Source organism: Thermomyces dupontii (genome assembly GCF_041956625.1).
Source record: "Thermomyces dupontii strain NRRL 2155 unplaced genomic scaffold VTN31scaffold_1, whole genome shotgun sequence".
Lineage (NCBI taxonomy): Eukaryota > Fungi > Ascomycota > Eurotiomycetes > Eurotiales > Trichocomaceae > Thermomyces > Thermomyces dupontii.
Genome location: NW_027192307.1, coordinates 549,580 through 576,041, shown reverse-complemented (window position 1 = coordinate 576,041; position 26,462 = coordinate 549,580). Strand labels below are relative to the sequence as shown.

The window sequence follows — 26,462 nt, the reverse complement described above, 5'->3', positions numbered from 1 at the left end:
GTAGGGAACGGGAAACTTCACAAAGCCCTGCATCCTTGATGCCACTGCTCCAACTTGGGCCCGGCCCGAACTCATCCAGGTTATGCCTTGAACGAACGAAGAGAGTGAAAAGAGTCCGACTCCGGGACGCTGCAGGAAGACTGAACTACAGCAGGCAAAAAGTACATACTCGTATCATCTCGTGAGCATCCCAGCGGCAAAAGGGGTTCGGGTGTCATTGGAGAGAGCGTGATGATCAACAGAATCGGGCGTACGTATCTTCGTTGTCTAATATATACATAAATAGCTGCAATATACATTCCTCGATGTCTGCATAACGCCGGTGTCGTAGGCACAGTACTGTCACTGGCACTCATCTCGAAGAAATTGTCAAGCCGATGAGCATCTTTCACACCTTTAGAAAAAAAGGTCCTGCTTGTACGTGTCAGCATTCAGGGCATGCGCTTCGCCGCGCGTCAACCAGTTGACCAGAGTAGTGTTGATTGTGCTGAAGATATCTTCGGGCGAATATCACAGGTTTCCAAAATCCGTGCCGAGACTGACAGAATGCTTGCTTCCTGCATTCCGAGTCCAAAGATACCTACCTCTAGGTGCCTGAGGTATGAGAATCCCAGTCCTTGTACTCCGTATTCTGACTAGTTTCAATCACTGAGATGGAATCTTGCGGAAACATCAACGAATCAACGTTCCATTTGGCCTGAACCCAAGCTAGGCGACCCGTAGCAACAATACAAGCAAGTCAGCTCAATTCGAGAGGAGAACGCAAATACCATAACGCCCAAGCGAACATTGAACAGCCGAACGAATGGGAATCCAGTCCCAATGCCACCAAGGATATCTAGACAACAGGAACGAGAGGAGAAAAAAAAATCACTCCCAATCATCGTCATCACTATCATCAGCCTTGTTGTCCGCCGGTTTCTCCCTAGGACTCGCCGGCGTTTGGGTCGTTGCGCCACTGACCACGTCGTAACTCGACTCGCTGTCAGGCTGAGATTGCTGGTCGTTGGAACGCCGCGGCTCCTTGAGGGTGGCGTCGGAGACGGAGAGATTCTGCGACGAGGAAGTCGTAATATTCTGCTTAGTGTCCATGGTCGCGGCCGATTTAGCCTGCGGTGTCGACGGGCTCTCTGCCTCGGAATCGGAGTCCTCGTCCCAGGCGACTTCTTCCTCGTCTGCGGTGGTATTGGCGCCTGCACATTCTTTAGTATCAAGAACTAGAATACAAGTTCAAGCTTGTCTTGGCTTACCTTTTAGCAATTCCTTGCGCTTCTTCTCCTCCGTTTCAATGGCTAACCGGAGGAAGTAATAACGTGCCCAGAACTGCGCATACTCGACTGTATCGGGGACCAGCTTCTCCATCGCCCTCCGCAGCTCGGGATACTTGTCCAGGTCCCGAGCGATGTCCTCAGTTTTTGAGTCCACGTCGAACTTCTCCTGGAACGACGGCCACTGGTCACTGTCCGGATCTTTGCGGAAACTGTCCAGATTGGTATGGACCACATGCAGCTGGGCGTCAAACCGCGTCGCGTGGATCACTCGCTTGCCCTCTGCGTCCTTGCTTTCGAAAAGTACCTGGTCCTTCTGGTCCGCGCCGCTCTCTGGCGGCAAAATGCTGACCGCGTCGCGCAGGAAGTTGCGAATGTTTGTCCCGAACCGCAGCAGTGCCTCGTCGGCGGCCTCCTCGGCCCGTTCAATATCCTTCAATCGCTTTGCGGCCTCGGCGCGGAACCGTGCAATAAAGCCCTCGCCGCTTTCCTCCCCGGCGCCGTCTGCCCTTGTGGCATTCTTACTCTTCTCATCATTCCCATCCCCCGACGTCGCCTCGTTCTTACTCTCTCCGTCTGTCCATGAACTTCCGAACCCGGAAAACGCACCGCCCAGCGACAAGCCTCGCGTGCGCCTAACGATGGTGTTGCGGAGATCGTTCAGTCCCTTTGAGGCCTCCTCGGTCACAGCGTTGTATTCCTGTCGCGCCCCTTCGTAGTAACTCTCGCCGTGCTTGCGAACATTGTTCCAAAGCCCGCCGATCCGTGCACCCCATGGACTGTTTGAAAACGCTTGCAGGGTTTCCTGGAACTCCGCATTGAGGTTTAGACTCGTCCGTCCCTGCCCACTCTGCGTGGTGTCATCGTCGCCTGATTTGGCCCGTTGGCCGGCGGTAATCTCCCCCTGAATGTGGTCGTACGCGAAATCCATTGCTCCGTTCTTGGTCAGGCTGCTGGTTAGTTTTCTCACCAGCGTGATCCTCAGTCAGCAACAACTGGAGCTCTGATCATTGCGCAATCAATACCATGGGGGAACGGGGGTTGCATGGGGACCTCGGGGGACCCGGCCGGGAACTTCCAATTACTAATCACGTAGCACACCTACCATTTTAGGTAGGCGCAGTAAACATCCTCAATGACCCCCAATCCCAGGATTGTTGATCTTGGTAAAATGGGCTATGTAGAATGTACATGTAAAATAGATTATGGATCTTCGATCTCATCATCTTCAATAGGATATGGCTCGCCCACACTATCCTGGCTTTGCATCCACGGAGGCGCGGGAATACTCTCCATCACGCTGTCTGTGAGCCACTGCCCAGCAACAATCAGCTTCTCAGACTCCGGTATATTATGGTTACTATGTTGTCGATTGAGTCGATCAACTAATTGTGACGACTCCACGTGCACCACTGGTCGCTTGGATGGCGGCATTCTGTTGGTAAAGGTCGGCGACGAGAAGGTGTTTGCTGCTTGAACGGGTGACGACTCGGGAATGACCTCTGTTGTTGACGCGTTTGAGCCATCTGCTGCGTCCTGGGATTGGGACTGCGTCTGAGTTGTCCCTTTTGTCGGCGATTGCGTCTGCGGACAGAGGACAATGGCCTGACGGCTTCGTTCTGTCCGTTCGTCAGTCGCGCGGTTGGCAGAACTCGGTGGTCTGCTTTCGCTGGGGAATAGCTCTGCCATCTTCTGTGTGTTCATGAGCGGCACAGGTCCAGTGGCAAACTGTGTGAACTGAGGCGGTCGACGGTAGCATATGGACGCGTCGGAGGGTAGGGCGGCTTCCGAATCTGTGATATCGTTGCCCTCGAGATTAGTACCTGAGTTAGGGATGTTCGGAGGCAAGTCATCTGCGTCGTCACTGCCAGAATCATTGCCAATTTCTGTATGTGCGCCGGTGTTATCTGGCAGCACTGGATTCCCTGGCGGACTGGATCGTTCGAGAAGGTCGTCGTCTATGTCATCGTAATCTGTCTCGGCATCGGTTTCGTAAACAACGGTTCTCTCAAATCTCCCCGTAGGGAAAGATCTTTGACTTTTGAGTTGCGGCCCCTTGTGCGCCGACTCTGTGGATTCTTTTTGTGAAGCATTTCTGCATTCCGCAGTCGGTGATTCTGGAATGGTAGACTTGATATGTTGCGCCTTATTGTTCGAAGAGGCTTCGAATGGGCCGTGGATAAATGATTTTGAATCTGCGTCTTCGGGGACCTCGTCCGAAGGCTTGACTGATGAGACCCACGCTGTATATCCACGGCCTACTGGAGATGGCAGATATTTCTGACGCGGCGTTTCAGGTGTTTGCGAAGACGGGATTTCAAACTTTGGTTCCTTTTTCTGCGGGGTGGAAGGAACAGAAGCACCGATTGCTTTCGTGCTCGATGATATTTCCTCAAATTTCCTTTTCTTTGACACCTCAGATGTGGACTCTGCTTCGCCCCTCTGCTGTCTGCTTTGCTCCTTCCGAGCGATGTCCGGGGATTTAGCCTGCTTTGAATCACCGTCGATATAATCCAGCGCAGGGTCCTCGTCCGAGTCGTCGAGAACGATAATCCGACGAACGAATTTCATCTGCGTGAGGGTCTTGTTTCTCCCGCTGCTATCAATCACTTTGCCGGCGCGGCTGGTTTTCGTCTTCCTGGAGGTTGATGATGCTGGCCTTGCTCCGCTGCCGACACTTCCAGAGCTTCGCCGTCCGGCACTGTCAAGTAACGTTTGATTCCCACGCCGTTTGTTCCCTGTTCCATTGCGGTTTTTACCGGACCGGCCAGACGGTGGCCACATTTCGCCGGAATCATTCTCGAGATCGATCACGTTCGTCCCATCTCGGTGCGTTGTCTCGTTGGCATGGACTCGTCCTGTCTCGGCCGGTTTGTCGAGCGCTGCATCGGGCTGGCCATTTTTTGTCCGCGCATTATTCCTTGTGCCCATCTCCTTCCATCCCGTTCGAAATCAGTGTTAAATGGTGGAAATCGAGCCTGTCCCTGACCTTCAAACATTGGCTCGCTTGCTTGACATTTGGCTGAGTAAGACGCGTCAGGACGCGCGTAGAAAGAGGAAATTGCTGGCGGAAGAAACACGCTAGTACTGTATAGGAAACAATTACTTAAGTAGGTACTCGTACGGAGTACTCCTTACTGTCTAAAAGGAGCCTAGCGTACGAGTACTTACTCCGTATAGTACTGTTAGTAGTATTACTACTTTCAGAAGGTAAATAGTACTAGGCCTACTTGGAAGGAGTACTCATCATGGACGTGAACCTGATGTACATCAGCAGTTCATTCATGCGTTCGACTTCAATTGACACAGTTACATGGTACAATTGCTTCTTCTAAGTACGAAGCATGAGAAGACAAATTCGGTTCAAATCTCCAAGTATAGTATAGGCAGGGTAGTACCTACTACTCGGTACACATCTTCTGTACACCAAACATCACCCAACACAGAGCTTAATCAGACAGCAACCATTCCGGTTCCGCATCCTCATCCTCAGGATCGTGTGACAAAAGCGACCGCTGCTCCAGATTGCTATCGTCATCACTAGAAATGACGTCTTGCGAAGGCGCCCGTGATGAGGAACCCGAAGGCGGCCTTGATATGACTTGCACACTCGTCGAGGATGAATCGACGACAATGGGTGCTGATTCTCGAGAGCCTTCCACATCTTTTGACGAGTTGTTTGTGGTTGTCTGTTCCTGCGGGCCGGGGGACTTTGCACGAGAACCAATGTCCGAAAGCCGGGGATCCGCTGAAGGCACACCGTCCAAGTGTTGTTGCTGCTGGCCTTGCGGTACAACCACCAAAGTGTAACGAGAGTGTGTCTGGTGGTTGTCCCGGGCCTGTCTGGGAGCGTGGCTTTGGGTGTCTGCGACTGCTGATGTGTCGTCAGATTCAGGAATGAACCCTCCTCCGTCATTCGTAACTTGTTGAACGAAGCCGCCCGGCTCAGCTGGGGTGTCAATTGCTTCATATACACTTGTGGGTTGTGGAGCTTCTCCAGCCGGTTCCGGGAAAAAGCCGCCTGCTTCCTCATTGCTTCTAGGATCAAAGTCTTCCTCGTCCGACTCGCGCTCATCCTCTGCATCTTCGCCTTCAAAAGTATATCCCTTGACTTTTTCGGCGATTCGTAACTTGATCAAAAAGTGCTTCCAGAGTCGTAGTACTTCCTTGCTTCTCCTGTCTAGAGCTTCTTGCACCTTTTCATCCTCGATGCATCTAATCACTTCCTCAAGTGCTTCCCGATATTGGACTGCGGCAACGATTCCATTGATCACAGCCGTCCCGCGCCTGCCTCGGAACTCAAACCCTGTAACGGCGTCCGCATAATCAATGCCCAAGATTCGCGCTGCTCGGGCCGCCTCCGGATGCTTGAGGTGGAATGCTCCGGGCGGTACCATACTTGGCACGTAGACATCCAGATTCCCATACGCGTTCTTCGGAACCTTACCCTTGACTACGGGCGGCGGTTGATAAAGCTCTGTTTGGTGGAACGCATACATGGGAACCTCAGTCGTCATGTCCTCCCCGTCGTCCTGAAAGTCAGATCGAGGTGCGACGGCCCGTACTCGCTTCAATGGCTGTTCTCCGACCTTGATGTCACGGCCCAATCGGTACCAACTGTCGGCACTCCGAACAACGTGTACATCGGCTCGCCGATAGACAGGTTCAGTGATGGGGCCTTTTTCGGAGTCGACTTGCTCAATCCAACGTGCCCAATTACTCGCTTTGGGTGAATGACTTCATTCCGACGCAAATGTCGTTCCAGTGCATAGATGGGGTGGTCTTTGAAATCTTGAATGTTTCGCGGCATTGGTTCTGCTGCAACTTTGGCCGTCAACTCCGCCATCTCCAACTGGTCACGATCTTCCAGAAACGGCTTCTCGAAATGGTGAAGAGCCTTTGTCCACCACTCCTCCCCGTCTTTTGTGCTTTCGACGCGTAATTTTCGGGTTTTTGCGTTGAAGTACTTAACATAGCGCCTCGTTACATCTCTCGCAGATGCATCATCTTCGAATGCTATGACATATGACATGTTGTTATACTTGTCACTGGCAGGAGGCTCAAATTTCGAAGGTTTGGCCACCGATTTCGTGACCAATGGGTCAGCCGGGATCCATTTCTGGACAGCTTCATTGAAAGCTTCGACCCAGAATACGGGATATGATGACAACTGTAGTCTTTTAGGGGTATCTGGTAGGCATCATATCAATATGTGCGTAGCTCCGGATGGGGGTTGGACGTACCAACATGAGTCGATGACGATGACGAAGAGGCAACGGTGTTGAAGCGAGGTTGGCTAATCCTTTTCGGCTTCGAAGGCGTGCCCGGTCGGCTGGGTGAATGATCATCGCTAGAACTCGCGTGGTCGTCCGAGGATATCACAATATAGTTCCGGGTCCTCTCAGCCTTTGCCGGAGTGGACTCTGTTCCAGCGGTGGAAAACGGCAGAGGTTGCAAGGAGCACACAAGTCGCGTGTCGACGCCAACGGAGCGAAGTAGCGCACAAAACAACTGAGCCCCAAAATCACGAGATCCCTGCATAGTTCTCGCCTGTTTTCGAAAATCTTCTTTGGACAAGATAGTTTCTCCATCGCGCATGATCTCTTCGGCTCGACTACGGGCGGCCTCGGCATTCTCAGCCCATTGTGGCCGCCGTAGTCCGGGAGCAGTTACTTTGAATCTGCGATTGAAGGTTTCCATCGCTTGCGTCAAGCCGTCTATAAAAGTTCTTGACCGGGCGAATTGCTCCATAGATTCCCTGGGATTGAGATACGAGATCGTCTGTTTCGAGAGCATCTGTTTCAGGAACTGCTGGACTTGGTCGTCATTGCACCACAAATTGCGCATGTGAACATGACCTAGGAGACAAAGTACATGAACTTTGTGAATATCTAGTCTAAGCTGCTTCTCTGCCGCGGAGACACGTTTTCGCCTGGCAACGGTGGTCTTCGGCCTGTCGTAGCCCTTGTCAAGGGTGATCTGGAGTGATTCGGCTTCGGCTCCGGCGGCTGAATCTTGAACCGTGGGAGGTGGCTGCTGTATTTCGACCTCTTCCCATTCCATATCAGAGTCATCAGAAGCATCCAGATCAAGATCATAGACTGTCTGTATTTGCGTGGTTTGTTCTCCTTCCTTGGAAGCAGTGGGCATTTCATTGTCCACAAGTTTGGGTGTACTAGACTGAGCCGCTGACCTCTCATCGACCCGGCGTCGTTTTCGAGGTCGATCGGGCTCCGGCTCCTCTGCGGCTCGCGCTTCTGCTTCTGCGAGCATTTCCCGATAAACCTGGGGGATGTCATCCTCGTCATCGCTCTTCTGACGAGCAGACGCGCGGCGGCGCGATTTGCCTTTGGATGCTGACGGGCCTCCGCGAGCCATGGTGTGGTGTTCGAACTTTGACGGGCTGACGCGTATCAACAAGCCACGAGCGAACGCGCAACGCCAGTTGCCATTCTGGCATCAGTAATAACAGGGCAATACACAGTAGCAGATTTGACCTTCACATGTCGCTAACCATGGCCCAAAACTTGCCGGGCCTTTGGGAATACAAACTGTGACGAAAAACACGCCGGTGTCCGAGATTCGCGCAGTTCGGCGACCTGGGAGCTCGGGATAGCCTATGGGACGGAGTAGGCACTCGTACACTTCTCAGGTCGGTGTTTAGTTAATCCGATTTCCGTCTCTTCAGCCAATGAGAGGGAAGAGATATTGTTCTCTTCCTCCGTTCTGCATACTGTAGGTTTTACCAACTGGTCTTGAAGGGTCAATAAAGGGTACCTCTATAAAAATATGCTTGCTGGTTGTAGTCTTCCGAGTCAACTGTCGAACTTTCAGATCTTGTATCTGCAAGCCCTAACTGCAACCCTGCAAGTTGTTCTAGTTTGTGTTTTGACAGTAGCCTACACAACTCTTAAGCCATACGATGAGACATCGTTGCGTCATACAAGAACACCGTTGACTCTTTACCATGACCAGAGCTTTTGTAGGCTCAATCGACAACTGAACTAGAAATAGGCCTGCCAACTACCGGCTGAAACTTTCAGAAACCATGCTCTCGAACATAGCCCCTGGACGGGCCACTGGCCTGGTTCCACGGACTCTGTGCGCAAACCGGCGGTTCTTCGCCAGGGTTGTCAACACCGATACGATCCCAACGGTATATCAAGTAGCGATGCATTCTTCAGGTTATGATAGCTGAAACTCTCCCAGGAAGATGACAAACCGTTCAGCGTTCCAATTCCACATGACAGTTTCGACACGTACAACCTGGACCCGCCACCCTATTCCCTGGAAACCACGAAGAATCAGCTGAGACAGCTGTACAGGGACATGTTGACGATAAGGTACGCCACCTTTTTCTGAAATAGTCTCTTGGCTGATGACTCACTGTACAATCCATTATAGAAGAATGGAGCTAGCCGCGGACAAGCTATACAAAGAGCAGAAGATTCGAGGGTTCTGCCATCTCAGTACTGGTCAAGAAGCCGTTGCAGTCGGAATTGAGCATTCCATTGCCCGCGATGATTCCCTAATAACAGCCTACCGGGCCCATGGATTCACGTACATGCGGGGCGGCTCCGTGCGATCTATCATCGGCGAACTCCTAGGGAAGCAGGATGGAATTGCCTATGGCAAGGGTGGTTCCATGCATATGTTCCTCAAAGGATTCTACGGGGGCAATGGCATTGTAGGAGCGCATGTGCCCGTTGGGACCGGTTTGGCCCTTGCCCATCAGTACTCTGGACAAAACACGATGACGGTATGTGCTTACGGCGACGGCGCGGCGAATCAAGGCCAGGTGCATGAGGCGTTCAACCTGGCAAAGCTGTGGACCTTGCCAGTTCTGTACTGCGTTGAGAGTGAGATAACCGACGCGTCCGCCCGAATAGCATGGAGAGGCATCTAACATCACCACCTGCAGACAACAAATACGGCATGGGAACCTCCGTCGAGCGAGCGTCGGCCAAAACCGAGTACTACGAACGGGGCCAGTATATCCCCGGCATCCGGGTCGACGGGATGGACGTGTTGGCAGTGATGTCCCTGGTCAAATATGCGCGAGATCTCATCGTCAACGGAGCCAACGGACACCGAGGTCCCATCATAGCCGAATTCGTCACTTACCGCTACGCAGGTCATTCAATGTCCGATCCGGGGATTATCTACCGCACACGCGAGGAACTGCAGGAGAAACGGAAGCAGGATCCGATCTCCCTGCTGAAGACCCGGCTATTAGAAATGGGGGTTAACACAGAGGACGAACTGAAGAAGATAGACAGGGAAGTTCGGTCGTTCATCAACGAGGAGGTCGCCGCCGCAGAGAAGATGGATGATCCACCACCGACGCCGGGCACACTCTATCAGGACATCTATGTCCGAGGCAGCGAGCCGGAGTCGATGAGAGGGCGATCTGTTCACGAGACGTACTACTACCAATAGTTGATGACTTAAATGTCCTTGAGTTGCCTTCGAACTGAAAAATCAGCTGACCTCTCTAGCTAGGGCTTGATCTGCCCAGAATATTCCCGAATAGGAAACTTCATACCAACCGGCGTTGTCATCCGATGTCTCGATGGGATGGCACGTCATCGTGACATGAACTGAGATTTCAGGAGATCAAGTAGCAAACATCGTAGTGCTACGATTTCCTCTGATGGTACCCTCTCTAGAAGGAAACACGCAAACTGAAGAACAGACAAGATGGCCTCTCCCGTCAACATTGGCACTCTCGTCACCCCAGCGCGCTGCACGGCCGATTTTTCCCTCGTTCCAGTCAGTAAATCCTTTAAACGCCCGAACTAAAACAGCAGCAAACCAGTAACTATCTAACCCGGACGCAGATCGGCCATCAGACTACCTCCTTTGCACAGCAAATCGCCGACATCCAGCGTCTGGTGCAGCAATCTGGCCTGAAATTCATGATGCATTCCACGGGCACGACAGTTGGTATGACTTGAATTCGCCGTCTTGTTCTACTGATTACACAGCAGCAAGCCAAAGAGCCTCACTAATGCCCCGGCGCATACAGAAGGACCATGGGATCAAGTCATGCAGGTCATCGGTTGGGCCCATTCATTGGTCCACCAACAGGGAATTCCTAGAATACAAACCGACATCAGGATCTCAACGAGGTAAGTGCACTTGATACCGGATACGATTGACGCCGGATATTGGAACTGACGGACAACTCGTGAAAACCCAGGACGGATAAGGTCCAACCAATGGAGGGACAAGTTGCTTCTGTGGAGAGGATCCTTGCGGCTTAAATGGTGTATATGCGATATTTGGATCACCAGATGGAATATGACCTGTGTAGTGGAAGAAACCGTGAATTTGTTGACAGCGGCATCACCTGGATGCCAATGATTATTGAATGATATGGCCACTATTCATGCTTCCTTGGCTCGATCAATCTAGTTGCGAAACAGCCTCAGCCCACTTTCTTCGATATCTCTCTCCGATTCAGCTTCACTCTCTTCCTCATCGTCTTCTCCCAGCACTTTGCTTGCCGGTCGCCCAAGTAACGACGCAAAAAATTCATCTCGAGCTCGAGTGCTCCACGTTGTCCGATCCTCAGGCGCCATGAAATTTTGCAATTTTTCATGCACATTGAAGCGCATTTTCCGTCCCTTAGACGCCCTCGTGTCGACCACGTTCTTCACTTTGTCCTTACGCATGCCCGTAATGGGGTTGATAGGGAGTTGAATTTGTAGCGAGTCGATGCCATTGGTGATCGCGTCCGAGGACGACATTCGCTGCTCGACAAGGTCACGGAGGAGGGCTTGGTAGAATAATGTATCGTCGTAGACGATATTCCCCGATTCTTCTTGACTCCTCCGCATTCGCTTTGCGCCGCGTTCTCCCTGTTCGGCTGCAATATGAGTTTCCAACACGGCCATGATGGATTGTTGGTTGCTGTTGCCAAGCAGTTTTCCTCGCGCGTCGGCCAGAGTAGCACCAGTACCACGGATTTTGCTGGACCATTTCTCGAACACGGCGCGACGGTGGGATTCTGATTCGGCTTCCAGGTCGGCCATGCGCTTCCACAACGATTCCGTCGATGTGCTTGATGACACTTGCGGAGGCCTCTTGCGCTTTTTGGAGGTCTCCTGTGACCGTGCATCAGAAAGAGCCAAGCGCAAATCCTCCAACGTCGACCATAGCGACAGGGCCGCCGACTCCGCCGATTTGACGGCATCAGTGTCCAACGCATCCACAGACAGAACCGAGGGAAGTTCGTTGATCGCTGCGAGTCCCTTTTGAAGTTTGATGCGCGTGTTCAGCAGCGCATCGAAGATCCGTCGTTGCTGCTTGACAGCCTTTCCCTTTGCAGCATCTGCCTTTGCAGCCTGCGAAATGGTTGCAGCTACAGTCTTTTGATCGGCCGCCATCAATTTTCGGAGTTCTTCGCGTTGGGTTGACGCATCACCATTGGGTTTGTCCTCTTCGTCTGAGGCGTCCTCTTCATCCGAAAAACTGTCGATCACGCTCTCACTCTCACTTTCATCCTCACCGTCGCCCTCGCTCTCGCTGCGACTATCGAGCTCCGACTCTGACTCGCTTTCGATGCCGTCCCCTTCCATCTCGCTACCTTCCTCCTCGCCATCCTCTTCCTCACCGGACTCCTCTTCGCTACTCCCCTCGTCTCGACGTGCAAATGGGTCGTCGTCACTGTCGTCGGCCATCAAAGCCTCCCTGCTGATGCGAGATCCAGCATATTCTTTTCCCAACCTAACAGGCTCGGGCTTGCGCAGCTTCGATTCACTACGATACTTAGTTCTTTGCACGAAGAGGAATGTATGCCCAATGAATTCAAGGAAGCTCACCTGACGACTTCGTAATGCTCACGGCCAGCATTCTCATCAATCTCCGCGCCACTTTCATCTTCAGTTTCCGGCTCAAACCCGGCATCGGGGTCTTCGGGATCGAAATCTGCCCGCAGATGAGCTTGCCCGTGCTTTCGAAGGTCAATTGGGATGTTCGAAGCTTACCTCTTGGAGCGGGATCATCCAGATTAGCTAATTGATCAGCCAGACTTTTGAAACCGGAGCTCTTCTTTGATTTCGCCATGGCGGACCGTATGAATTATCCAAAAATAAGTCTCTGCGATCGCAACAATGCACGAAACTTGCTGAACGATAAACCTCGATAGGCAAAAAAAAAATCAGTGGGTCCTGGCTTTGCGAAGTGAAAGACTTGGTGTGGAGCTTTGGTGCCAAGCCGATTATGTAATAATCTTAACCAACAGCTTCACCTGCCTAAATAGGTAAAGTCTCATCTGAACGACCTGTCGAATCGCCGAATTGCCTGCAGACTCGGGAACTTGGACGATGCTTCATGTCATGCTCTTCGTTCACAGCTCACACAATAATGCGCCCAAGGCGACTATTCTCTACATGTCGTGTCCTAAGACATGACAATCCTCTTGTACGATACCAACAACAAGGATGGGACAGACAATCTTGAACTGATAGGCTCAATATAGGGACTCCCTCGTTCAGGAACGCCGCCCCAATTTCCGCGACGACGTGGGTTGCCAGAGAAGCGCAAGATTCGAGATGTGAATAAAGTCATTGTTGTTTCCTCAGCGAAGGGGGGCGTGGGAAAATCGACAATAGCCGGTTTGTCGAGTTATGAGGCCATTCTACTCCCATCAATATCTGATGATTCTTGTCGACAGTGAATCTGGCTCTTGCATTTGCACGCCGCGGTATCCAAACAGGGATTCTGGACACGGATATCTTCGGGCCGTCAATCCCGACATTATTGAATCTGCGAGGAGAACCCCGGTTGGATGAGAACAACTGTCTCGTACCGCTTACGAATTATGGTCTCAAGTCGATGTCCATGGGATATCTTCTTCCGCATGCATCAGGTTCTGAAACTTCCTCGACGTCTACTGATCCTTCTGCCCCACCGCCAATGGACACAACACCCATCAGCTGGCGAGGTCTCATGGTGACCAAAGCCATGCATCAGCTTCTCCACTCAGTATCGTGGGGTCCGGCACCACTGGATGTGCTGGTCATGGACCTACCGCCAGGAACAGGTGATGTTCAACTAACCATTAACCAAGAAATAATAGTGGACGGGGCAGTAATAGTGTCCACTCCGCAGGATATTGCCCTGCGAGACGCGGTCCGCGGATATGGCATGTTCCAGAAGATGGATGTACCAGTGCTGGGCATGATACGGAACATGGCATATTTCGCATGCCCACACTGTGGCAAAGAGACGAAAATCTTCTCGCACGGCGAGCATCACCACGGTGACAATGGCGTCGTCGCGCAATGTCAGCGGCTCGGAATTGATTTCTTGGGTGACGTCCCTCTCGATGCCCGAGTTTGCGAGGATGCCGATCGCGGTGTACCGACGGTCGTTGCGGAGGAGGGAGATGATCGTAGTGCCAGACGGAACGCGTTTCTGCAGATTGCAGAGAAGATTGCACGCAAAGTCAGACTTGATTGGAAGTGATACTAGGTAGTTGTTCAGTACCGACTCAAGTAAAATGAGGTTCGAATTGCATGATATGTACCTTGCGGTACCTACCTACCTCCTCACACTGATGTACGAGGCAACACACTGCGGGCATCGAGCGGCGTGGTCAGGAAGGCATGGAAATCCATCCAAAAATAGGAGAATGGTGCACGAAATCATCCCTTAGCACGCCTTCAGCCACTGTCCATGCGATCAGTACAGGTATCGTGGGTCGTCGCGGTCATACAAAGCAGCTTATGTTCCTGAGATGTTGACACTATCCTTCGCATCCCGGAACTGCCGACCTCGGACGTGAATTAGGGTTAGGGTTAGGGCAATACTCATGTTATAGCACTACGAACCCATACAGGCTACGGTATCAGAATGACGGCCGCAGTTGTGAAGACGGACCTGGTTGGAACTCCAGAACGGCAGAGTCGAAGTCGTCTGGTGATGAACTGTGGTCCGGTCTCGCCTCGCAGGGTAAGCATGTGCGGGACTCTCGTTGCAACATAGGTAGTAGGTAGGTGCTGTCGAAAGAACAGGTGAGGGATGATAAAAAGGAACATAATGTTGAAGAAATGGGCCACTCCAAGTAGTCCATCCTCGACAGTGGCGATAAGGAACCGCGACCCGCGACCGCGAGCCGGCCGATTGCCCGGCGCCGTTAATAAATGGATGGTTGTACGGGACGACGGAGACTGTCGACAGGGCTGGACTGTGCAGCAAGAGGATGCAGCGTGTAATTTTTCGTACTATAGTACTATCTTCATACATCTGGGATAGGCTAGGGCTCTGCTCTCTGCCGCCGTGGCTGGAACCATGTCCATTCCGTTGAAGGAGAAGGCAGCGGTAACACAGCTCTGCCTGTAGATTATCATCAGTCCCTGGTAGCGATCAGTTTCAGGCGACCTTCGTCTTATTACACACCGCGTCTTCCGAATGTACCGGTGATGGTGCGCTGAAACATGCCATAGCCAGTTGTCACTCGATACTCCGAATTGAAGAAGCTGTATGGAGAATCCATATCTGCGCAGGCCATCAGCGCCAGCGATCAAAACTGGTAAGAGAGCATGCTTACATTTCGTTCCCAGCTTCTCCTGCAGATGCCAGTTGGATATCGCTTCCGAGACAGAGCCCTAGGGAAAGTAAGCCGAGTCCGTTGATGCTCCTCCAGCGAATTTCGCATAGTTCTGCATGACATGCACCATCTGTTATTTCTGAGCTTGCTTTTTTTCTTGTCCAGGGACCTACCTGGTAAACGAAATCATCTCCTTCCGTCAGCCCAGTAATGGTGCATCATATGAGAATATCAACCTGGGACTTACATTGGCATGGCGCTCATTTAGTGTTTGCCGAAAGTGTCGCGAACAGAATCAGTGGAATGAACTCGCTATCATGAGCCATACTAAGCTGTCGCCCTGGCGTTCGCGTACTCTTTCCTTTAACGTCCATCCATAAAGTCATCCTCTCTCGAAACCTTCAGCTGCCTTATGCGCTCTCTTGCTCCATCTATAGCTCGATTCCGCGACATTGACTCCCACAACTACTAGTAAGGCTACATGGGCGTCATTTTAGCGTTCTGTATGCCAGTCAAAATTCGCTTCCATAGACGACAAATCCATCCTGATATAGGTTCCAAGTCCCCTTATGTCGGTGATGGAGGGAGAGGTACGAACATGAGGATTCCCATGCCCTGACATCCCGTTATCGAATGGTTGGTCGATACTAATACCTACTAGCAATATGCCTTCAGCTGGGGTTACTTGGTCATCATAGCTGAGCAGCGGTTGATCCGATTGATCATCAATGCCAGCTACACTCGGCGATCACTGACTTGTGCAACTTGGGATCGTGGTAAGCAGCGTCATGATAAACCTCACGAAATCGCCAAGCTAAGCCCCAACTTCGGATAGCCTACACCACTAACCGCACTGACACTCCTCCACAGTCCAACCTCCGGGCCCTCCCTAGTCCCACAATCTATGCTCGAAATCAACAGAGATCAGAAACGACGACGATATTAAAAGTCCCAAGCTCCCCGCGCGATGTTTGTTCGCTCCACATGCCGTGGCCCTGAATCCTAATGTCTCTATCGCCGTTGCTCTGGCATTATGAGGCGGTCTGGCGGCTCCTGGCCTTTCGTACCGACATTGACGATCTGGTCATCGAGCTGCTGGGCCGACTCTCCTTGGAACGCATCTATGCAGACTGCGACCGTCGTGCGTATTCACAACTAGTACTCACGTTATTGGTGCAATTGAACAGCATCTTCTCTCTCCAACGCCTATACTTGCCGAAAGACAAGCAACCTTCTGCGCGGGGTCTCTCTTACCTAGTAAGTTGGGAGGTGACGATGCGCACTGTGGAGGTCGTTGTGCAGCTTGTCGTCGATGGCAAAGAAAGCCTGTGGGAGATACATGCTACGGCTTGCAACGCGCTGGGCAAGTTCCTATTGTCGGCCCTTCGGGTACTCACTCTCCACCCAAAGCCAACGGGTATTTTGGATTTCACTCATCGGGACCGCGTTACTCGCCTTCATAAGCTATTAGAACTGGTCTGCGACAACTACCCTGACTCGACAGACCTTCTGCTCGTATGCAGAGAAGTGACCAGGGCTCTAAGCGACAATCCATATTCCCTAGCTCCCCCGACCTGGTTGAGATGCCAGCTGTCGTCACTAAAGAGAAAACTGGTATGAAGTTCTGTTCGAATGATGCCCTTGCGCTTTAATCGTTGACGCCAGCTCGATCTCTAGTATCCACTTCCCGACTGTTTATCACCTCACTATGCTTCGACAATCGTTCCGCCAGACGATTCATCCTCCGGCTGGCTATCCCAATTTTTGGCCTTGCATGACATGTCGCAGTTCGTCATCGGGGCCCTGATTCAACATGCAGTCGACGAAGGCACTTTAGAAGAGAGTTTGCAACAAGCGGCGATACGGTCTCGGAACGCCATCCTGCAGACTGCTAAGCGGATTCGTTTGCCAGATAACCTTGCAGGAGTTCAATTGCTGCCCATTCTCGAAAATGCATTTGGCGTTGTCTTCTCAGATAGTAAGCCTGAGCGTCCAGAAACGACGGGCTACGAACTTTACGAACAACCTGCCACAATCGAATCCCTCAACACTTTTTGCAAAAGGTTGATCGACCGACAGATGAGTCATCGTTCCAGCGATAGAGAAGTGACTCAAAACATACTCGCGATCACACAACACCTGTCACGCCTCGCCAGGCCTTCATCTCACAAGCCGGCTGAGATGACACCACGCCTGTATGTGATCAACTGTAGCCAGACTCACCTTGTCGGCTCTTTTCATGTTAGACATCTGTTGCATCTCTCAGTCGAAGTAAGCACCTACTTTCCGGCATGCCGCGAGAACTTCATTGACACGTTTGGCGAAGAGCGATGGTGAAGATAGTCCCGAGATCTCTCTTCCACGAGGAACAACATGTCCCTTCTGTCACGAAAAGGTCACAATGCTACGGGAGATCACACTTGCTAGGCATGTCTGGGAGCTACTTCATCCCCTCCAGACAGATGATGATACCGTGGATACGGAGAGACATTCACCTACCCAGTTTCTGTTGTCACCTGTGAAGCCAGGAGCGGATACGTATCATCATAGAAACAAATCACTGTCTTCCTTGAAGCGAGAACAATTACAGCAACACGCCTACTTCGCACACACTTGGGATTTTAGTGCGATACAAGGCAGCTCAGGAAGCGCCGGGGAGAAGTCAGCGTTATTGCATGGAGAGTTTGAACAGAGTCTCAGTGAATCCAGTCGACGATCGTCATCCGTTCCGTCTATCGGACCGCTACCAGGTTCCCCTAGCAAGGAGATCTCCGCTCCCGACGCAGACAGGTCGAGGTTACCATGGAGGAAGCGGTTGACGTTTCCAAAAAGAAATAGCACTCAAAGCTCAAGTGATGCCAGTTCTATCTCGACGTGCGAAGTAGAATTCGAGAAGCTGGAAGAGATCTCGCTTCAGCAACTCAGAAACACCTCGAAGGCGCCCGGAGAGGACAAGACCAACAAGAGCATATACGTGTCTCTGTCACAGAATTCAACTGACGCCGTATTTTGGACACAATCCTCGATCCAAGTTTGGGATGTCGGTACATCACCGGCGACAGTCGTTCAGTCCTTTACCACCGAGGGGTCATACATCGTTGCCGCCGTCTCCAAGACGCATTTGGCATACATTTTCCTGTCCCGAGACAGCACACTTATTGTAAGGAGCCCACAGAGAGATGCAGAAAAATGTGGCCCACTAGCTGACACTTGACTTTGCAGCTGCAAATCAGGAACTTTCGAAACACATCCGATCCGATCGTCGAGTACCGAATGAAGAATACACCTTGGTGTAAGAATATAGCAATATCACCAAGCGGGCATATTGTTGTTGTTGGATTCGAGAATGCGACGGTACAATTCTTCGATACTACCGGGATGGTTCTGCCTCGCGAGGACCGCGTCCACTGTCGACAGTATCAGATATGCAACGGGTGCCCATCCATCGAAACCCTATCATTCTCCAATGATGGTTTGAACGTTCTTGCGAGCACTAGAGGTCATACAGGAATCATTCAAGTGTACCGCTGGCAATATCCCTTCGAAGAACACCAGGAACTGGAATCATGTCGATACCATGTACCTATGCACGAGCCAGAAGACAACGGCGTGACAGCCGTTCTATGTCAACCAACGGCGAGCGGCGAAGGTGCAGTTTGCATCACCACCTGGACACAATCAGGGATACCCGTGTTAGTTCATACAAAAGATGGTTTCCGCAGCGAGATCAAGGGTCAAGGCCAAGGAAGCCATGGCCAGTGGAAAGTGGGGACTCGCATTCAGAATGCAGCTTTCTCGCCATCCGGAAGAGAATTAGCGCTCCTGAATGACAACGGCTTGGTGTTCCGGGTTTCGAGTCCCAACGCAGCAGTCTTGGACGTGAGAAAGATTGCGCCCTGGACGAAACTCACTGCGAGATCGGAGTCGTTCTCCATGTCCTTCGTGAGCGTGCCCAACGAGGGCGATATGATCATCCTGGCTTGGGTCGATGCATCCAAAGCAATTGGCTTCGTTAAAACAATACGCATCCCAATAAGTGTGAGTTTCTATATCATTGTTTCGGTGCAGTTCAATGTTACTAACAATGCTTACAGGAAACGCAGTTTGTCAGCCAACTGACGGCGCCGTTCCTGGTCAGTCCTGTCTCGAAGGCAAGAAACTCGTCCAACTACTTCTCAGAAACATTCGCGAACGTCACACTTCTTCAGCCACCGGTAGAACTGCCAGCAGACGAGAATCACCGGGACAATCCATGAGCTATTCAACTGGTCTTCCTTCGGAGGGACGCCTCCGAATATTGAACCAGCGAAATGCTATTCCTCAACCGCTCAGCGAGTCACCGTCCTCTTGACTTTCAATATTTGAAACGGGGTTTTGCTGTTCACCGGACCTGGAGTTCACGGTACCGGTCAACCTGCGGCACAGCGACGCCATGAATTGAGACATACAGTACGGAAAATCTAATGAATGTAATGTCATTAATAACTTGCTGGATACTGATCTCCAGTCAAACTGCATGTACAGTATTTTGTGCCACCATCAGATAGTTCAATGCATGTATCCGCTGGTGGGAGAAGGAGATGGAAAGAGAAATGCGAAAAACTTGATTGTCCCCATTTGATGACACGCCTACTTTCCTCGAACTCGGACCGGGACGATAGTGGGAGTTACTATGTTCTAGAATGGGATCAAAGCGACCTTTTATTATCTTGCCAGCGACCGACAGACTTTCTTTCTTCCTATCTTTATCTACAAAGCCGCTCGCCATGGTCGAGAGAGTCAGTGGCATAGCTCCAAGAGCTTTGCAGTCGGATTTCAGGACGTAACGGAATGCGAATGGTGTGACTCTTGGTTAGAAGTGGGCATACCGAATGTTTATAGATAGTGGGTAATGAAATCTGGGATATTCGACGCGGAGGATGAGTTTTCCTGAAGAGCGGGTTTCGACTGACCGAACCCTAAGCGAGGTTTCCGAATTCGGAAACGATGTCAACTTCGTCATGGGCAAGGAGCAACACAGTTCGACTTACCTGACATCATTTTGACCATTCCACATTTGTATTGTCTAGCATTGGGCTTTGTCGAAGTTGTCTTCATTCCTTATGAGCTCTCCGGATTTCTCATCCGGCACTACGTGTAGAAGTCACCCTGACGTAAAAGAACATGTGGCGAAACTCCCATATACAAGTTCCAGCAATCTGCCATGGTCTAGGGACTCTCGTGTGAGAAAAAGAAAATAGTATCCCTTGACCAATAAAACAGCCATTAGCTTGTGACCAAAGTTATTGTCTGCTCGATCATGTCACGCAACGTCTGTATTACCGCTGTCGAAGGCCACACTGGCTTCTTGATTGCCGAACTCCTTCTCACCAATGACCTCTTTAAGAAAGAGATTGGCTCGGTTGTCGGTCTGGCCATTGATCCCAATGCCCCTCATTGCAAGGAATTGGCCGGCAAGGGGGCAACTATCATGCCTCACAAACCCGGTAGGGTCCGCGAAGTTGTCAGCACCTTGCAGAAGACCAAAGCGGACACACTATGCCTGATCCCGCCAGCTCATGGCAGCAAGGCCGACGTTACCTACGAGCTCATTGAGGCCTCAAAAAGGGCAGGTATTCGCAATGTGTGCTTCCTTAGCGCTGCAGGGTGCGACCTTGCTGAGCGCAGTACTCAACCGCGGTTGCGGGAATTCATTGACTTGGAGGCCGAGTTCTTGAAAACCAAAGGAGATCCAAACACAAGTCCTTTGTATTCCCCGGTGGTCATACGGTGGGTGTCCAGTATTTCATGCTTCATGCTAATGAGACTGACAATCTTTACAGCACGGGGTTCTATGCTGAAAATCTTCTGCTCTACGCGCCTCAAGCTCAGGAAGAGGGCCTGTTGCCGATTCCCATCGGCTATAATCATAAATTTCCTCCTGTTGCTCTAGGAGTGGGTATATTCCGCATAGTTCTTGCTATTTCCCACTTACGTATTCCCAGGACGTGGCTCAGTTGGTCGCCCACGTCTTGACCAGCAAGGGCAAGCATGGTTTTAGTGACCAAGTTCGTGGTCAGCTCATGGTTTTAACCGGTATGACCGCTTTCCGGAGGACATTATTGGCCAGAAACTCACATAAGTATAGGACCAGCGCTTCTCAACGGGGAGGAGTTAGCCCGAGCAGCTAGTAAAGCACTTGGAGTGGATATGAGGTTCGAGGACATCTCCGAGTAAGTGTGACCCGCCGGAGTCAGATCGCCGGGCGCAGTGTTTGACAAGCACACAGAAACGAGGCGCGGCGAGTGCTACGGCAACAGGGAGATGCCGATGACGCCGAGATCCAGTACCTGCTGGAGTACTACTCACTTGTCCACCAGGGTAAAACCAACTATATCTCGACAACAGCGTTCCATGACATAACGGGCAACTATCCGGTTGAACCTCCCGAGTTCTTCAACATGTACAAGGAGGAATTCCTTCCGAAGAGGGCGACCAAGCAGCGCAAGGTTGATGGGAAATAACGCCAGGGTGCCATTTGTAGATACAGATCTCGAAAACTTCATTGTAAGGGAAACAGAAAGGCCTATGAGTGAACAGTAATATTAGCTACTTCTCGGGATTTGACAAAACTTGAAATGTGCAAGATGAGACTCTATGATGGGTTGAAGGTCGATGAGGGGTCGGCAATTCGGCATTCATCAGACAGCTCAAGAGGGCCATTGTAAGGTTGACTACGGAGTACTTCAGGTACCGGATCAACAGGGGCGATTCGACAACATGACAGGCATGCAACTCTCCCTTCTCAAACTGCTGAGAGGCAGATTCGTCAAAGGAATCGTATGGCGAAGCGAGTCGGCCTCGAAGGAGATTCCCGGGAAGAAACAGAACAGAGAACGACTCCAAACTACTCCTGCTGCAACCCTATCCCTAACTTAAATAAGTATCTCCAGACCTTCCTGTAACAGTAGGCGGTCAGATGTGCTTACCTAAGGGCTGGACTACATGTCGGTTGAGAGACATCCATGTTACATCATCAGTCAACGCTGGAACTGACCCTCCAGGAACCGTCAAACGGGGCCTGTTCTTGTCGCAGCCAGGCTTTGTCTTATCGCTTACTTCATAAGCCTGCATAGAATCCGATTCTTTTGTGCGAACTCATCATTTGCATTCCAGTACCGATCGATCAATCTGTTCGTGGTGTCTTCCTCAAACAGCGGTTCATCGGCGCCTCGCGATCCTTCCCCCGTGCTCTTTTGCCGCTTGCGCTTCTCGGATGGCTGGCAGTTCCTGATTTGCTCTCCGGATCCGAAACTTGGGTAGACGAAAGAGGGTTCGGGCTGGTTGCGTCAGCCCAACCTCTCACCCGCAACCGAAACGATGAGATTGTTAACTGCAATGCCCGTACTTCGGGGATTGCTGTCTGGACTGCTTCTTTCCGTTGTCGCTGCACAGGGAGAAACGGCTATACACGAGAGGGGTCGTTGTGCGATTCGAGGACATTGCGGAAAGCAGAGCTTTTTCGGCGGAGAGCTACCATGTCCAGACAATGGATTGGCGCGGACACCTGATCCCAGTGTCAGAGACAAGTTAGTCGCACTGTGCGGCGACAAATGGGCGGACACTCCTGTTTGCTGTGAGGAAGAGCAGGTAAGTCTGCTCCGGGACGTTCACCACACCGCATCTAATCGTGTCGGTCCCAGGTGGATGCCCTGAGAAAGAACCTGAAGCTGGCCGAAGGCATCATCGCGTCTTGTCCAGCATGCCTTGACAACTTTTTCAACATATTCTGCACCTTCACATGCTCCCCCGATCAGTCGCTATTTGTCAATGTCACGAAGACGGAGAAACACAGCTCGGGAAAATACATGGTGACCGAATTGGACAACCTGTGGTCATCGGAATACCAAAAAGGATTCTACGATAGCTGCAAGAACGTGAAGAATGGCGCATCTGGCGGGAAAGCCATGGACTTCATCGGCGGAGGGGCCAAGAACTACACCCAATTCATGAAGTTCTTGGGCGACAAGAAGCTTCTCGGAAGTCCATTTCAAATCAACTACATTTCAGAACCCAGAGAACCTGACCAGGGCATGCAAGCGCTGCCGTTGCGTCCGAAAGCCTGTAATGACTCGGACCCAACTTATCGGTGTTCTTGCGTTGATTGCCCCGACGTTTGCCCTCAACTACCTGAAGTCAAGACACAGCATGACTGTCGTGTCGGGCTCATGCCCTGTCTCTCGTTCGCGGTGATTTTGGTCTACTCTGTCTTCCTTTTGCTGGTTGTCTCGGTGGCTGGCTACGTCGTCTATCGCGATCGGCGCTATCGAAAATCAGAACGTCTCAGACTCTTGCAGGATCCGATACCGAGCGATGACGAAGATGAAGGCGATATCGTACACGGAATCCGAGCTCTGGACCCTCCGTTCCGCGGATATAGACTCAATAACGTCTTCCATGCGCTGTTCAACCGGCTCGGTGGCGTTTGCGCCCGCTTCCCGGCACTGACTATTTCAATAAATGTTCTCATCGTTGGCCTTCTCAGTTTGGGCTGGCTGCGTTTCGCCGTCGAAACAGACCCGGTTCGTCTCTGGGTCAGCCCGACTTCGGACGCTGCACAGGAAAAACAATACTTTGATGAGAATTTCGGACCCTTTTATCGAGCCGAGCAAGCTTTTCTGGTCAACGACTCCGGCCCGGTGTTGAGCTACGATACGTTGATCTGGTGGTCTGACGTCGAGAGCCGAGCACGACGCATGATTTCTCTCGGCAGGGGTTTGTCGTTGGATGATGTATGCTTCAAACCTGTCGGAGATGCGTGTGTGGTCCAATCTGTTACCGGTTACTTTGGTGGCTCGCTCGCCGGAGTGACACCAGACAATTGGCAAGACCGAATAAAGCATTGTGCCGAGTCTCCAGGGGACGCCAGCTGCTTGCCAGACTTCCAGCAACCACTGAAGCCGGAGATGATCCTCGGAGGTTATGAAGAAACAGGAAATGTTCTTGACGCCAAATCTATCATAACTACTTGGGTTGTGAACAATCATCCTCAAGGCTCTGAAGGCGAGATCAACGCCATGGACTGGGAAGACAGCCTACAGCAAATTCTGGCGGTCGTTCAAGAAGAGGCACACGAACGTGGGCTTCGCGTTTCCTTCAGCACAGAAAACAGTTTGGAGAAGGAGCTGAACAAGTCGAGCAACACGGATGCTAAAATCGTGGTTATTAGTTACGTTGTCATGTTCATCTACGTCTCATTGGCATTGGGTTCAGGGGCCGTGACTTGGAGATCTCTATTAAGGAACCCTGCCAACGCCCTGGTGCAGTCAAAGTTCACCCTCGGCATTGTTGGCATCTTCATCGTCCTCATGTCGGTATCGGCATCTGTTGGGTTGTTCTCCGCAGCAGGCGTGAAGGTCACACTGATCATAGCTGAAGTGATTCCCTTCCTTGTGCTGGCTGTCGGCGTGGACAACATTTTCCTCATTGTCCACGAGTTTGATCGGGTCAACATCAGCCATCCAGACGAGGAGATTGATGAACGGGTCTCCCGTGCGGTGGGCCGTATGGGTCCCAGCATTTTGCTATCGGCAGTCACCGAAACAGTGGCCTTTGCAATGGGTATTTTCGTTGGCATGCCAGCGGTCAAGAACTTTGCAGCATACGCCGCTGGTGCAGTTTTCATCAATGCCGTGCTCCAAGTGACCATGTTCGTGTCCATGCTTGCTTTGAATCAGAGACGAGTGGAAAGTTTGCGAGCGGATTGCTTCCCATGTCTGACGGTGCGCAAAGCCACTTTCTCTGGCCTGGCGGATGAGAATAGCTACGACGACATCGCTGGAGATGGCTTCCTTCAGGAATTCGTTCAGCGGGTCTATGCTCCGGTTCTGCTTGGTCGGCGCGTGAAAGTGGCAGTGATCATCATCTTCCTTGGCATTTTCACGGCTGGGCTGGCGCTTTTGCCTGAAGTGAAGCTCGGCCTTGACCAGCGAATTGCTCTCCCCAGCGACTCATTTCTGATCGAATATTTCAATGATATGGATGATTACTTCAGAACCGGCCCGCCTGTTTATTTCGTCACCCGAAATGTGAACGCAACCAAACGAGTCCATCAGCAGCAGCTATGTGGCCGGTTCTCCACCTGCGACGATTTCTCGTTGAGCTTCGTCTTGGAACAAGAAGCAAAGCGATCCAACGTCTCGTACATATCTGGATCGGCGGCTAGCTGGATTGATGATTTTTTCTACTGGTTGAATCCGCAACAAGATTGTTGCAAGACCGAAGATGGGTCTGCGTGCTTTGAAGATCGATCGCCTCCGTGGAATATCACCCTTTACGGCATGCCTGAGGGAAAAGAGTTCATCGACTATGTTCAGAGGTGGATTGAAGCACCCGCAGACGCGTCGTGCCCGCTCGGCGGAAAGGCTGCTTATGGCAATGCTCTTGTCATCGATCGCGCCCGCCTCATGACCAACGCGAGCCATTTTCGGACTAGCCATGTTCCCCTCAAAAGCCAGGATGACTTCATCAACGCCTATGCCTCTGCTCGCCGCATTGCGAGCGATCTTTCCAACAGACACGGCATCGATGTGTTTCCTTATTCCAAGTTCTACATATTTTTTGACCAATATGCCAGCATCATCCGGCTGACAGGCACCCTCGTCGGAACCGCAATGGCTATCATCTTCATTGTCAGCTCCATAATTTTGGGGTCTGTTGCCACCGGGGCCGTCGTCACAGCGACGGTGATCATGATCGTCGTGGATATCATGGGTACCATGGCGGTCGCCGGCGTTTCCCTCAATGCCGTATCCCTCGTTAACCTAGTGATCTGCGTCGGCATCGGCGTCGAGTTCTGCGCTCACATTGCACGAGCCTTCATGTTCCCCGCTCGCGGGCTACTCGACCGTGCACCGACCAGATTCCGGGGCAAAGACGCGCGATCATGGACGGCGTTGGTGAACGTGGGGAGCAGCGTGTTCAGCGGCATCACTATCACAAAGCTGCTGGGAGTATGCGTGCTAGCGTTCACACGCAGCAAGATCTTCGAGATTTACTATTTCCGCGTCTGGCTGGCCCTCGTGATTTTTGCTGCTGTCCATGCCCTCATCTTCTTGCCCGTTGCTCTGAGTTATTTCGGTGGCGATGGTAAGACTTTCTTTTTCCATCAGAGTTGTCTTGTTCAATTCATGCTAATGAAACCTTTCTAGGGTACGCGGATCCTGAGTCCAATGGCGGCTTGGAAGAGAATCTTGCAGCTCGAGGTTACCGATCCTTGCTGATGGATGATGATTATGATTCTGAAGACGACTGATGGACATGTAGCAATCTCGCATTTATCGTTCTCCCATTCTCCTTTTATGATTTTGGATACACCTATCGCAGTTGTTTCTTGATGATCTATGGGGAATATCACGGTTGGCACTATTATAATGTCATCTATTTGAATTGATATTCCACTTTGTTCCCTCTTCACCTAAATATGACGTTCAGCAACCTTATGGTTTGCCTTTTGGAACCCCATCGTAACTTCTTACCAGGATGACTTCACGATGCACCAACTCCTCGTTGGTTCCCGTCTTTGTTCCTGTATCGTATCCTTTGGTGCGGCCTCCTGGAGTTCCATAAGTTTCTGTTATTTTTTTAAGTACATACTT

The 26,462-nt window shown here is 51.5% G+C and overlaps 12 protein-coding genes across 12 annotated transcripts; 6 read left to right on the top strand and 6 right to left on the bottom strand.

Annotated features, from left to right (window-relative positions):
• Window positions 1-870: 870 nt before the first annotated feature.
• On the bottom strand, window positions 871-2,199 carry VTN31DRAFT_220 (uncharacterized protein; the record flags this gene model as incomplete). The annotated part of the gene is made up of 2 exons (XM_069402342.1): window positions 871-1,193; window positions 1,251-2,199. 2 exons carry the CDS (start codon window positions 2,197-2,199, stop codon window positions 871-873), a joined length of 1,272 nt encoding a protein of 423 aa, XP_069263076.1.
• A 272-nt stretch (window positions 2,200-2,471) lies between these two features.
• On the bottom strand, window positions 2,472-4,199 carry VTN31DRAFT_219 (uncharacterized protein; the record flags this gene model as incomplete). Its single annotated transcript, XM_069402330.1, has 1 exon — window positions 2,472-4,199. One exon carries the CDS (start codon window positions 4,197-4,199, stop codon window positions 2,472-2,474), a length of 1,728 nt encoding a protein of 575 aa, XP_069263075.1.
• Window positions 4,200-4,717: 518 nt separating this feature from the next.
• VTN31DRAFT_218 (uncharacterized protein) lies at window positions 4,718-5,785 on the bottom strand (the record flags this gene model as incomplete). Its single annotated transcript, XM_069402319.1, has 1 exon — window positions 4,718-5,785. The coding sequence occupies one exon, from the start codon at window positions 5,783-5,785 to the stop codon at window positions 4,718-4,720; it is 1,068 nt and encodes a 355-aa protein (XP_069263074.1).
• A 53-nt stretch (window positions 5,786-5,838) lies between these two features.
• Window positions 5,839-7,646, bottom strand: VTN31DRAFT_217 (uncharacterized protein; the record flags this gene model as incomplete). Its single annotated transcript, XM_069402308.1, has 2 exons — window positions 5,839-6,458; window positions 6,512-7,646. 2 exons carry the CDS (start codon window positions 7,644-7,646, stop codon window positions 5,839-5,841), a joined length of 1,755 nt encoding a protein of 584 aa, XP_069263073.1.
• Window positions 7,647-8,316: 670 nt separating this feature from the next.
• Window positions 8,317-9,707, top strand: VTN31DRAFT_216 (uncharacterized protein; the record flags this gene model as incomplete). Its single annotated transcript, XM_069402297.1, has 4 exons — window positions 8,317-8,424; window positions 8,478-8,611; window positions 8,673-9,127; window positions 9,190-9,707. 4 exons carry the CDS (start codon window positions 8,317-8,319, stop codon window positions 9,705-9,707), a joined length of 1,215 nt encoding a protein of 404 aa, XP_069263072.1.
• Window positions 9,708-9,968: 261 nt separating this feature from the next.
• On the top strand, window positions 9,969-10,534 carry VTN31DRAFT_215 (uncharacterized protein; the record flags this gene model as incomplete). Its single annotated transcript, XM_069402286.1, has 4 exons — window positions 9,969-10,040; window positions 10,109-10,214; window positions 10,297-10,399; window positions 10,471-10,534. The coding sequence occupies 4 exons, from the start codon at window positions 9,969-9,971 to the stop codon at window positions 10,532-10,534; spliced, it is 345 nt and encodes a 114-aa protein (XP_069263071.1).
• A 147-nt stretch (window positions 10,535-10,681) lies between these two features.
• On the bottom strand, window positions 10,682-12,338 carry VTN31DRAFT_214 (uncharacterized protein; the record flags this gene model as incomplete). The annotated part of the gene is made up of 3 exons (XM_069402275.1): window positions 10,682-12,032; window positions 12,095-12,200; window positions 12,260-12,338. The coding sequence occupies 3 exons, from the start codon at window positions 12,336-12,338 to the stop codon at window positions 10,682-10,684; spliced, it is 1,536 nt and encodes a 511-aa protein (XP_069263070.1).
• Window positions 12,339-12,605: 267 nt separating this feature from the next.
• VTN31DRAFT_213 (uncharacterized protein) lies at window positions 12,606-13,742 on the top strand (the record flags this gene model as incomplete). The annotated part of the gene is made up of 3 exons (XM_069402264.1): window positions 12,606-12,695; window positions 12,754-12,889; window positions 12,949-13,742. The coding sequence occupies 3 exons, from the start codon at window positions 12,606-12,608 to the stop codon at window positions 13,740-13,742; spliced, it is 1,020 nt and encodes a 339-aa protein (XP_069263069.1).
• Window positions 13,743-14,532: 790 nt separating this feature from the next.
• Window positions 14,533-15,279, bottom strand: VTN31DRAFT_212 (uncharacterized protein; the record flags this gene model as incomplete). The annotated part of the gene is made up of 4 exons (XM_069402253.1): window positions 14,533-14,612; window positions 14,676-14,774; window positions 14,827-14,884; window positions 15,226-15,279. The coding sequence occupies 4 exons, from the start codon at window positions 15,277-15,279 to the stop codon at window positions 14,533-14,535; spliced, it is 291 nt and encodes a 96-aa protein (XP_069263068.1).
• Window positions 15,280-15,831: 552 nt separating this feature from the next.
• Window positions 15,832-19,082, top strand: VTN31DRAFT_211 (uncharacterized protein; the record flags this gene model as incomplete). The annotated part of the gene is made up of 5 exons (XM_069402242.1): window positions 15,832-16,440; window positions 16,504-17,097; window positions 17,153-17,986; window positions 18,049-18,864; window positions 18,921-19,082. 5 exons carry the CDS (start codon window positions 15,832-15,834, stop codon window positions 19,080-19,082), a joined length of 3,015 nt encoding a protein of 1,004 aa, XP_069263067.1.
• Window positions 19,083-20,125: 1,043 nt separating this feature from the next.
• Window positions 20,126-21,329, top strand: VTN31DRAFT_210 (uncharacterized protein; the record flags this gene model as incomplete). Its single annotated transcript, XM_069402231.1, has 5 exons — window positions 20,126-20,595; window positions 20,649-20,760; window positions 20,811-20,901; window positions 20,954-21,038; window positions 21,095-21,329. 5 exons carry the CDS (start codon window positions 20,126-20,128, stop codon window positions 21,327-21,329), a joined length of 993 nt encoding a protein of 330 aa, XP_069263066.1.
• An 874-nt stretch (window positions 21,330-22,203) lies between these two features.
• Window positions 22,204-26,119, top strand: VTN31DRAFT_209 (uncharacterized protein; the record flags this gene model as incomplete). The annotated part of the gene is made up of 3 exons (XM_069402219.1): window positions 22,204-22,455; window positions 22,509-25,953; window positions 26,016-26,119. 3 exons carry the CDS (start codon window positions 22,204-22,206, stop codon window positions 26,117-26,119), a joined length of 3,801 nt encoding a protein of 1,266 aa, XP_069263065.1.
• Between the last annotated feature and the right edge of the window lie 343 nt (window positions 26,120-26,462).